Genomic DNA, 13,044 nt, shown 5'->3' with positions numbered 1-13,044 from the left:
CTTTTGTGAAGTAAATGGTACAAATCATGGGTAGGTTATTTTGCGGATATATACATAAATACCGAGGCACCCGTCTATACAGCCAGGACTTTTTTATAACTAGAAATCAATATTTATTTTTAATAATTTTTTGTGTTAGTTAGTTAAAGTATAAAAAAAAATAGTTTAAGTGTTATTGTTTTTAACTATTTTTCTTTTATTCCGCAGACGTTAAGGATACCCTCATCAGCCCACTTCAGTCTCCACGAACTCGCATTCGACGACATAGAAATGACGGACGATGACACACTCCGGGCCTGTCTCCGCATGTTCCTAGATCTGGACTTCGTGGAGCGCTTCCACATAGACTATAGCGTGCTCTGTCGATGGCTGTTAAGCGTCAAGAAGAATTACCGCAATGTTACGTATCATAATTGGAGGCATGCCTTCAATGTGGCGCAGATGATGTTCGCTATATTGACGGTGAGTTTTTAAATATAATTTACGATACAGAAAAAAAAAAATTGTAATGATTTTGATATTGTGTAAACTGTAAATATAATACAGACAGAATATAGATTAGAAATTACTATTACTGTTTTAGGGTTTTAACAAAATAATTTTAACTTTTATCATTACAACAATCACGTAGGTATATTTTATAATCATCCTTTAGTTTTGTAAGACCTAAGTATGTGTTCAGAGAATGGGTTAGTGGAATACAACTTCCAATGTGTGCTGATCAATTTTGATCTTGGACTTACGATACTGGCTTTATATGTACGGCCAATGTAAATAACACAAGAATATTTCTAATTCAAACAGTAGGTAATAAAAATGCTTCTAAAGGCTGTTCAGATTTTAATTATTTATTTTATATTTTCGTATAATATCTGGGCTAGGTTAGTTAATCTTTAGTAATATATGGCCTTGCTTCAGGAGACGCAGTGGTGGAAGATATTTGGCGAACTGGAGTGTCTGGCGCTCATCATCGGCTGTCTGTGCCACGACCTTGATCACCGGGGGACCAATAATTCATTTCAAATCAAGTAAGATGACCTTCAAATCCTACCGTTTGGTCTCACATAAACATCGTCACCTGGTTATGTGGTTTCCATTCAAACGGGATGCAGCTGAGTACCAGTGTTTTACATGGGGCGACTATCAATTTGACCACCTCATCCGAGTTACTCAGGCAACCCGTTACCTCGTGGTAAGACTGGTTGGCATTGCCCAACCTTATCTGTACGGTTGTTGCTAAGCTTTGGTAAACATTCTTAACACTCAAATTAAAAAAAAAAAATCTTCCTCAAACTTTCAATAATAACAGTCTGAGATTTTATTAACCTCCTTCCAACTCGTTCCAGGGCATCATCACCTCTGGCACAGCTGTACTCCACGTCCACGATGGAGCACCACCACTTCGACCAGTGTCTCATGATCCTCAACTCGCCCGGAAACCAGATCCTGCTCAATCTGTCATCAGATGACTACGAGAAGGTCGTCAAAGTGCTCGAAGACGCTATCCTGTCCACCGATTTGGCTGTGTATTTCAGGTAATTTTTTTTCTCATGATATCTAACAAACTAATGAAAAAGACAGTGTAGGGTTTATTATTCCAGCCTTTAAACCCGCTTTGGTTTTTTGAGTTCTAGCAATCTATGTATACATACTAAATTAGCTTATTATTATTCAACTTTACATATAGGTTGCTCAGCCGCATCGATTTTCATAAGGGCTGATTAGAAGCAGTGTTTACGAATTGAAATTAGGATTTAGTTCTTCAAACCAAAAAAAAATTTGATTTCTTCTGGCATTTAGTCATATTATGGACACCTACCTACTACTGAAATAAAATCTTACGAATTTACGATCTTCCAACTGTCGCTAACTAAATTGTAACCTCCATTTTTCCTTCATTAAAATTCTTCTTCTACTCAAATTCCAGCAAACGCAAAGCATTCATCGAGCTTGTAAGCACGGAACGCCAGGTTACCCCCAACTGGGGTGAATGCGAAGACCGGCGCGGTCTTCTCCGAGCCATGCTGATGACCGCGTGTGACCTCGCCGCGATCACCAAGCCGTGGCCGGTGGAGCGGAGGGTGGCGGCCCTGGTCGCTGGCGAGTTCTTCAGGCAGGGAGACCTGGAGCGGCAAAACTTGAATTTGACGCCTATTGTGAGTGTGGTAGAGTTGAAATTGCTTTGGATGAATAAGAAGTGTCGGAGTAGTTGCATTAGGTTTTGTTCTAAGTTCTTTTAAATAGTGTAGTAGACTATTCTAGAAGTCATTATTTGTCCCGTTTGTCAGTCAGTCGTTTGCCAAATGACATTTGAATCGATTGACTATTTAACTACTCCAATATCATACCAAGACTGCATTTGTTATACCTATATGTTTTCTACGATATAAACAATATAATTAATGATTAACTTTGTATATTCCAGGACATAATGAACCGGGATAAGGAAGATGAGCTCCCTGCGATGCAAGTCAAATTCATTGACACCATATGCCTGCCTATCTATGAGGTAACATATTTTTTCGTAGTACATATTTCCATTTATTATTATCAATAACTTATATTACCAAGTATTGTTTTTTTGTCAATTACGAAGATCTGAAATTCAATGTACCAGTAAAATTCATTCACTAATTATTGTTTCTTTTCTTCCAGGCATTCGCAGTCCTATCGCCGGCATTGCAGCCACTGCTGGACAGAGTGAAGAGCAACCGCGGCCACTGGATCGACCTCTCCAACAACGACAGCGGGGAGAAGTTCGACTACGGACTCGACAAGGAACCCGAGAGGAACGACAAGTCCAGCATCAGCTCACAAAACGTCGACGACACAGAGAACACGTACGAAGGAGACAGCAGCGGAGCCGTCAGCCTCTCCTCAGAAACAAATTCTAAATATGAGAACCTAGAGAACCCCGTCGTAGGACTGCTCTGCAATAACGTCCTCACGCTACGAGACCCCAACAAGTTCTGTCAACTCAATGACTATTAACTTATCCCGCTATAGACTATGACAATGTGATAAAGTGAATAAGCGGCTTGTTAGTGCTCCCACGTTTCAAAGGCCAATAGCGAAGCCAAATCGTCCATTTAGGATGTTAGGATTAGAATACTTTAAGTTTCTAAGTATCTAGCACAACTAACAAAAAATTCACTAAGTTTTATTAATTGTGATTCGTAAGTTGTATTGCATTTTAGAAGAAGAATTTATTTGTCATCGTGTCGTGTGTTCATTTGTTTATATTTCACATCATTATTTTCCTATTGGTCTGCTTGGAATGTCGGACGGTCACGTGAATACATTATAATGCAGTTCGCGCGAGTTCTACTGACAGCTGTGTGATATTCGTTTAGTAAATAGATGATTTAGTCGAATTTGAAATTTATCTAAACGCATGGCGTAATTATTCGATAAGTTGTCATGACCATCGCCGCACTATTTTTATACACTTCATTATGTAGCTTTACATTTTTAAGTACCTATAAGAGAAAAATTTACAAGTAGGTATGTTATGTTTTTAATTTACCTCATTCGTCTATTCCTACTACGTATTACATGAAGATGTTTCGTGTGTGTCGATAGTTTTGGTATCATTTAAGATACATTTTACAGCTAATGAAATATTCAATTTCTCATAGAAACAAAAATATTTCGACCCTTTTTAAATACTCTAATCCCCTCTAACCGCAGTAAGTGTAACAAAACAGGGCCTAACTGTCGTGACGTAGTCGTATGACCAAAATACCAAAAACTTTTATGTAGTTGTTGTACTAAAATCTTATTGTTTTCTGTTATTCGGATTTATCATTAATTCTTTCATAACTGTGTATTTCATTATGGAAAATTTTAAATTATTATAAATTCTATTATTAAAAATGTTTGATTATATGAATTGAGTGTGTGTGGAAATTATAGTATACACTTGCGACAATTCGTGTGTATAAGACGTCAACTAGTTATTTCCAGTCGCACAACGTAATTTTTGTAAATAATTAATCAATGTTATAAATACTGTAATACTAACATGTTGTAATTTTGGTAAGTACTTATTATAAATTCGGGTTTTCTCTAATTATTACTACATGGATAATTTTTGTTCTATATCTGCTTATAGGAACTGTGGCCTCGCATTATTTTTCAAGACAGTTATGGCACCCGCTGATGATCCATTCCAATGTAATTTTCGATTAAAAATAGATTTTTTTCATCAACTTTGTTTGTGTTGTCCGCTAAGTTTTTATAGCAAAAGTGTCAATTATATCTGAAATTAAATTTATCATTTTAAATAACGTGCAAACGTTATTAAAACGATATTTAATAATCTGTAAACTTTGTTACCCATGTTTTATTAAACTGCAATATTTTGCACTTTTCTTATAAAATGTACATTCGCTAGTAGTTGTTCTTCTAGTCTTTTATTCAATTTGACTCTAATGATCATGTCTTAATTTTGATGCGTTTTGTACTTTATAAATGTTTTTTAAAATATTGCAAATTAATAAATAATAACATTCTAACGTACAAAGTTAAGATTTAAACAAGTTTCCACTCTATGTATGCTTTATATTTGGAAGCAAAACAATTTCGAGTTGTTACTTCACATTTTGGATTGTACTTCTTCATACATAATTATGACCAAATCCTCCATAAAGAAAGTTAAAGAAATATATTTTGTAATTGGAATAATTCTCTCTATAAGCATTAGATATTTACATGAAAAAAATCTCAAATTAATTGTGGTAATAAAACTATGTACAACATTAATTTTAAGATTGCTGTAAGTATTATTAGAAAGTAAATAGAAAATTAATAATTGTAATTCACTAAATGACGAGTTGTATGGTGTGTGAATAATTATGGAGGTTGTTTTGTTCCAAACAAAAATGTTATTTATTTATGATTAAACAAATTTTGAAATAAGTGATGTTTTTAATTTCTATAAGTTAAGGAAATCGGTACGCAAATGATACATAATACCCATTAGAGGCAACTGTACAAATGGCCAGAACAGAAAATAATGTTTTGATAGTACATTAGGTAGGTACTTTTTTATCTTCTATCTTTTTCTTCTATATACATAAAAAAAGTTAAACCCGCTTTCCGTTGTCACGACATAACATGAAAACGTCTTGACCGATTTGACTGAAAATTATAGGGGAGGTAACTTAGACCCGGAAGTTTTTGTCACCATCCGGCTACGGGACGCGGGTGAAACCGCGGGCGAAAGCTAGTTCTATACTAAATGTGGGAAGTCCGTTGTGAGATGAGGTCTTTAAAATTAACTTCTATCTGAAAAATAAAAATAAAGCTGTTGAATATAATAATATCTATGTTTATAAAAAATAATGCAAGTTCATAAGAGTGTAGAAAAGGAAGTACAAGGGGGATTTCAAAGAGCATACATACGGAAATACATAGGGGAGTTCATATAGTGTACATGAGGAAGAACATATAGGAGTTCATAGAGTGTACATAAGGAAATACATAGGAACTTTTTTCTCATAAGAGTAGTTTTTGCAGTATGAAGGTGAAGTCTGTCCTTACCACGTCTGTTTCGTACTACGGTATCGGACAATTGTGGAAATAGATCAGGGTTTGATCTAACAAAAATGGCGGCTTCAAGAATATACAGATACGCTACTGTAAGTATTTTATACAGCTAGGTATCTGTTGTTTTTAATACATAGCTTTTGCCTTAAACGCTACGTACTTATGTGTTGAGAGTCACAAATAACTGTTTTATCCTAACTAATATTATAATTGTGACTGTCTTTTCTTCACGCCTAAACTCATGAACCAATTTGTGTGAAATTTCGTATAGACGTAGTTTGGAACTTGAGAAATGACATAGGATAGTTTTTATTATAAACCAAAAATTTAGGCTTTGTTCGGACTATTAAGGTAAACGCGGGTGAAGTCGTCATGCCCCAGTAGTCGTCAATTAATCTTAAAACTTTTATTATTATTTTCTACTGAACTTAAAATGGGCCGGTTTATATATCAACATATTCTTGATAATATATTGCACAATTGAAATAACAATACGGGGTTTTAACAGTCACGGCTTCTAAGATATGTTATTTCAAACGTGTGTGTCCTAACAAAATCGTTTTTTCGTGAAGTTCAGCTGTCAAAAGTGAAACTCAGCACGTGGTTTTGTGTTTTGATTTACATAACTCCAGTGGGGTCTGTGGTATGTTTCTTTGTTTAATTAGATAGTTAAGTTTATTTGCTAGCGATGTAATATGCAATTTGCAATACTTTTAACATAGAAGATATATTTTTTTAATGTGACATCTATTGGTACTTCAAAACTCCCATTTGACCCAAAACCCGTCAATTTTACAATTATTATGACGACTACTGGGACATGCTCAAAAGTTGCACCTAAACTCGTCATAATGAGGATATTTTGTGTTTTACAGTACAAAATGCGAATAAATAGCTAATATCGGGACTTTTACAAAATTGTTAACTGTCTAGAACAAACATATTTAAGGTTTAGACTACATTTGTTCATAAAACTGCGTTTCTTTTAAGCTTTTTCTTAGCGGTAAATTTTACTCTGCTGGTTCTAGATGCACGTACACAGTCATGTTATTCGATTCAATTTATATGTTTCTTAATGGTTAAATCTCCTGTTTTCTATAAGTATGCACTTTTTACGAGTGTTTTTTCAGGTATATATTGGCCGCTGTAGGCCTCCACCATTTGATTAAGATCTACCGCTTTGGGTACAAGTAGGTCTAGCACTAGCTTTTGTTTCTACTACGCTTGGATTACAAATTTGTGGCAAACAAAAATTAGCAGATCATGACTGAAAGAAACTACAAGCAAGAGGGCCTTTTAAAAGTCATAAAAGCTGTAAATCAAGGGCCCACACACAACATCAGATGTAGCAAAAAAATTTAAAACGTCCTTTTAAGACAACTTTAATGAAATGGTGACACAAAACCGACGATTATCCCTGTATATACAGGGTGTGTCGTTCACAATCACATTAAATCCAATCGCATATACTTCATGATACTCATGGCGAATTGAAAAAAAACCGAATCCATTCAGTGGTTTAACCACAGGAGTCATTTTTAGTTTTTATAATTTACAACATCATGTGTAAAGCAGAGTAAAGTTAGGACTATCGAATGATTTGATCAGTTGACAGCTGTCAGTTTTCAAGGGAGAATTTCAGTTGTTTGTGATGACTGACTTTTATATGGTGTTCTAATTTTCGTACATTTTTATTCTAATTACTTTGTTTGAAAAAATCATTTTTTTATTTTAACGTATTTTTCTTTTTTGTTTGTGTTAATCGACATATATTAACCAGTATATTAACGCATTTCATTTAATGTGATTATGAACGACACACCCGATATACTATATAAATGAACCCAAGGACAATCTCCGGTTCTGTGCTAAAGTATTGCTAACTATGGAGGAAAACTACTTGGGCTATTGCGTTGCGAGGGATGTTAGTGGATTAGGATATAGGAAACTAAAGGAACTGTGGCACCTGGAAAAAAAGTCGTGGTGGCCTGGTGGGCCAAGAATCAACCTCTCAAGTATGAGGGCGCGGGTTCGATTTCAGGTCAGGCAAGTACCAACGCAACTTTTCTAAGTTTGTATGTACTTTCTAAGTATCCTGCAATGACACCAATGACTGTGTTTCGGATGGCACGTTAAACTGTAGGTCCCGGCTATCCTTGAACATCATTGGCAGTCGTTACGGGTATTCAAAAGGCAGTAAGTCTCACACCAGTCTAACCAAGGGGTATTGGGTTGCCTGGGTTACTGGGTTGAGGAGGTCAGATAGGCAGTCGCTTCTTGTAAAGTACTGGTACTCGGCTGAATCCGGTTAGGCTGGAAGCCGACCCTAACATAGTTGGGAAAAAAGGGTCAGAGGATGATGACGATGAGGAACTATGGCACCTGCCGATGACAATGTATAAAATACATGTTAAAATGGCAGGTGGAGACTCGCCACCTCACTTACAACACACACACACTTGCAACAAGAGGGCAACAGGTACATGAGCGGCTGAAGGGTGAGGATACCTCGGCGGACTTTAAACGCAGATCACGCGCTCCCTGTGGGTCCAGCATCACCGGCCCACTCGCCACTTACCACGAGGCACCTACCCTCCGAGCAGGGCTGCTAACCATGCTCTAGCGACTCCACTCTGGTCGGCCGATGAAGGCAAGCCAAGAGGCGGTAGACCTTCACTCCGGCAGCGTGTAATTATGAAAAAGCGATACTTTAAAACACGTGGGTACAATATTTAAACAGTAGAACGCTTTCCACTAAAATACCGAATCTCTTAACATTGCCATCAATCATCAGTATAGCCCATTTAGAGCAGGTGAACATTTTATCAAATACGCATAGTTTTTCAAAAATGTTTTATATAACAAAAAGGTGCATTAATCATTAATTAAAACTGCATTATCAGTTTTCTGAAAAACACTTCAAAAACTTTTCAAAACACCGACGAACTTTCTGCCAGCAATTAGTCCAAAACAAGGTTTAACCAATTTCTTAGCAATTGTACAAAATTCTAATTTAGAATACACTCTCACGCATGCTTGGCTAACTCTTCTGATGCTAGAAACATACTACAATCATTAAAACCCTTTGAAATACACGTAAAGTCCTTAAAACTAAGATTTCGCATAGGTGTCCGCTTTTTTTGCAAAAGAGTGTATTTCCAAAATAATTATTAAAATTATTGAAATAGATACTAACGTGTTAACATACATTATTAAGGTCAAGCAAGTACTGTCCCAAAAGTAGCTGAACAACATAAGCGCCAAAAGTACATTAACACACGGCAACATTAAAAATACACTTTGTTAACCTAATTTTGTATTTACTGCTGTTTAGTGACTTTTGATACAATGATGTTCAGCGACATTTGGATTGATGGTGTACAGCGACTTTAGGAATACTAGTGCACAGATACTTTTGAAATACTCGTGTTTAACGACTTTTGTAAGTTTCTGGTGTACAGTCTATTTTGTTTCCTAGTTGCGACTATAACTTATGGCATTTTATTGTGAACAGGTGTTTTGTCATGTTGATTCTGTTCATCGACTTTTGGAGCTGACTGTACCTAATCATATTTTATTTTTTGATTGATACCTTTAAGACAGCAGACAGTTTAAACTGTCTATAGATATTTTTGCAAATGGTACTTAGCATGCGCTAAGCAGTTCAGAAGTTTTGATGAATGACAACCTTACCTACATATCTATGAATGTTAGTAATTATTTCGCGGAAAGCTATATAAATGAATGTGGCTTTTATTTTTTGTGAATACTAATTATTTTATTTTACAATTTAAATATTTTAAAAGTAATTATTTTACTCGTGCTACATATGCACGTAACTGCATCGTTATTATGATTAAAAAATTATAACATACTAGCTTCTGCCAGCGGTTTCACCCGCATCCCGTGGGAACTACTTCCCGTACCGGGATAAAAAATGGGCTATCTAACATTGAAAGAAATTTTCAAATCGGACCAGTAGTTCCTGAGATTAGCGCGTTCAAACAAACAAACAAACAAACTCTTCAGCTTTATAATATTTGTATAGATATTTTATAGACTGGTTTTGTGATTCCAAGCGTTTGATAGATAGGAATATAAATTAAAATGCAACCATGTATCTGTTTTATTGAATACCTGCTCTTCTAACAGATTATGACCTGCTATTCTAAATAGGAATTTGGTTTTTATCTATCTACCTACCTAATGTTTCAAAAGCACAAGTATGCTTAACAAATTCAAGCACAAAAAAAATGTACATAACTTGAACCTTATGTTCAAGAGCAGAGAGTTTACATTAGCATTAAAAGTTGACGAGTACTGGGATAATTTGACGAGTATCCGTACAAAACAGACGACTATTGGTACAAATCGCCCTTTTTTTACTTTTGCCTTAATAAGTATATAAACCCATCAAAATGATTACAAAAACATTAGTTAATTAGAATAATGAATAAATACTCTATCACGTCATGCAAAATTTTTCATTTTCTATTGAATATTTAACACACAGTAGCGCTTCAAAGTCAGTGATTTCCGAAATCCGACGACTATTGGTACGTTTACCTTATCATATTTTTTAAAGGAAAATTGTGGACTTAGTCGATACCTAGCGAATCACGTACCACGGGCCCACGCGGGCCGCTGGTTTTCTTTTACTACAAAAGCTGTCAAACATCCTTCAGATATTATAACTGTTGATGTAATATTATAAATTATACATATTATTCCGATTTGATGCGTATTGAATTGAATATTCATTTAAAAGGCAGTCCCTAAATTTTGACTCCCGTTTTTCAAATGTAAACTTTTTGGCAACATCAAACTTTTTCAGCAAAGAAAAAAAAATAAAACAGCTTTGACATTATTTTGACATTATACTATCAATTTTCGTGAACCACTTACTTCCATTAATCAAAATAAGTTATAATTTTTTTAAGTTTATAATTTTTTAACTACAAACGAAATTGCATTCTAAATGCCTAAAGACTTTTCCAACCCAGCGGTGATAATACTCCTTAAGGAGGCATACGATAGAGAAAAACGGTTGCGCGCAAAATGGATATCCAAAAATCGAGAAAAATTAGAAAAAGCGGTCACACTGAACAGAGAGCCAACAAACTACTTCGAGGAAGATGTTGCCAAACAAAATATGATCGGAGTTCTGCCCTCGATCACTCTTGGCCACATAGCTGCACGTGAGAACCGCAAAAAGACACCACTTCGCGACGCAAGGACCATACCAGCCGCTGAAAGCATACGCCACGAACATTCAATCATCAATATGGGCCTGGGCTCACCTTCTGAGGATCCTAGACTGGCTCGACCCGACACCGACTTCAAGCTCGACCCTATAATGCGGCCGGTAGATGCTAAGCTGAAGAAACTATTAATGAAACCACGTCCTACGTTTGGGAGGGAAGTTTACTTGAAGAAGCGAACCAAAGAAGATCCAGGGAACAAGTATTATTTCCCCGAATGCACCAGTTGGGATCACGGGTGGCGTTTACAAGAAAGTAGTTTACTGGAGAGGGCCACGTATGGTAGAATTTGGCAATTGAATCGATCCCTGCGCAGTCGTGTTGGGCCACAGCCTGACCCAGAGCATTATTATCCACCTTCCGTGCCCTGTTATGCAAAATGCGCATCTAATATATTGTAAATGAATAAAAATCATAATATTTCACAGTAGGTGCTCAGCAAGTAGTTATAATGTTTAGTGCGCTGATATTCGCAAGTTTTTACCTTAGTGTTAATTTCTAGGATAATTTTACCTTAATGTTTAGAATTAGTTGTTGCATATTATATTTTCTAGGTTTTAGTATACTGGTACTCAGTAAAAATATAATGTTTCATTAATTGTTAATAAATATTTTTTAATTATGAATGGTATTTTTATTGCCTTACGACGCTAAGAGGGATGCTTTGATTGAATACTCCGCGATATAACATGGATAGCTTCAAAAGAGAAAGAGCTGGTTGCTAAATGGCAGATTTAAAAGTGAGCATATATCAAGTGTAGGTCAGGCACACATTCAGGCTACGCATTAAGAATAATATAATGTTGACATCTGACACGCGAATATTCCTTCTCCAGAAGGTTTGTCATTTTTATGCACTACAGCCACGACGGGAGGGGTTTTAACCATTTTTTAAATATAATAACTTTTACGGATTTTATGGTAGACGTAAGGATATAGTGTTCATTCTGCGTGAATCGGATTGTCAATAATAATTTACAAAATGTAGGTAGTTTAGCTGTTTGTAATTATAATATCGGGACGACCAACACTTTAGTCTGCCCGCGACCCTGGATACTGTAAAGGATCCGAAACGTCGTGATTACCTAAATAATATTGATATAACCGCGATAAAATCCGTAAAAGTAATTTTATTTAAACAATGGTTAAAACCCGAATAATGGTTAAAAAAAATGGTTGGTCCCGTCGTGAAGTAGTGCATAAAAACGATAAAACTTCTGAAGAAGGAGTCTTCAAGTCAAAAATGACCAGGATTTCTCCGAGCCTTTTTCCCAATCATGTTGGGGTCGGCTTCCAGTCTAACCGGATTCAGCTGAGTACCAGTGCTTTACAAGAAGCGACTGCCTATCTGACCTCCTCAACCCAGTTACCCGGGCAACCCGATACCCCTTGGTTAGACTGGTGTCAGACTTACTGGCTTCTGACTACCCGTAACGACTGCCAAGGATGTTCAATGACAGCCGGGACCTACAGTTTAACGTGCCATCCGAAACACAGCCAATGGTGTCTAAGATATACTTAGAAAGTACATACAAACTTAGAAAAGTTGCATTGGTACTTGCCTGACCTGGGATCGAACCCGCGCCCTCATACTTGAGAGGTTGGGCCTTTACCCACTAGGCCACCACGACTTTTTTTTCCATTTTCGACCACATCGTCGTTAATCATCAGGTGAGAAAATGACCAATCTATAGATTAGACTCTAGAGGATAGTTAGGGCAATCAAGTGATATGGATTAAATGAAAAAGTAGAATATAAAACAACCAAAAACATAGGGTTCTATAAACACCTTTTACCGGCCTCGTGGCCCTGGAATTACACACTACTTAATAAGAATAAAGTAGCATTTGCTGCGCATTATCGACCTAAGCCATGGTTACTGATAGCCATACAATTATATACCCGTGCCCTGCATTATACACTGCTTGTTTTTATCCTGCCATACAAAACACGTTCGCATAAAGCCAGCTTACTACACGCGCGCCAATGCTTACAAACATTCAACCAATCACGTGCAGCCAAAGGATCACCTGAGATGGCGTGTTTTCCCGCCAAAATTTTCATCAATAACACTGCGCATGTTACTCGAGTGAACCCCTGTCTCTTTCCCGTAGCGAAGCAAGTGAGAGGGAAAGTAGATAACCTATAAGTTTTCACGCATGCGCGGGAAAACGCTTTTAAGGAAAAAAATGTTAGCTAGACAGCGCGTTTTCGTTTTCCGCGACTCACATA

General features: G+C 36.5%; 1 protein-coding gene across 10 annotated transcripts in view; it reads left to right on the top strand.

Moving 5' to 3' along the window:
- Positions 1–4,920, top strand: part of Pde11 (Phosphodiesterase 11) — a 184,437-nt gene extending 179,517 nt beyond the window's left edge. For 9 of the 10 annotated variants that reach the window (XM_021334471.3, XM_021334468.3, XM_049850415.2 and 6 more), the window contains 6 exons: positions 208–462; positions 919–1,028; positions 1,347–1,535; positions 1,928–2,156; positions 2,426–2,509; positions 2,656–4,920. In XM_021334471.3, the coding sequence (XP_021190146.1) occupies positions 208–462; positions 919–1,028; positions 1,347–1,535; positions 1,928–2,156; positions 2,426–2,509; positions 2,656–2,991 (1,203 nt within the window). In that variant the 3' untranslated portion in view covers positions 2,992–4,920. The remainder of the gene's footprint in view (positions 1–207; positions 463–918; positions 1,029–1,346; positions 1,536–1,927; positions 2,157–2,425; positions 2,510–2,655) is intronic. The other variant, XM_021334464.3, reaches the window with a different exon arrangement.
- The last annotated feature ends 8,124 nt before the right edge of the window (positions 4,921–13,044 follow it).

The sequence above is a fragment of the Helicoverpa armigera genome, chromosome 18, assembly GCF_030705265.1.
Source record: "Helicoverpa armigera isolate CAAS_96S chromosome 18, ASM3070526v1, whole genome shotgun sequence".
Lineage (NCBI taxonomy): Eukaryota > Metazoa > Arthropoda > Insecta > Lepidoptera > Noctuidae > Helicoverpa > Helicoverpa armigera.
The sequence above is the reverse complement of the archived record's forward strand: the minus strand, read 5'-3'. Positions and strand labels throughout refer to the sequence as shown.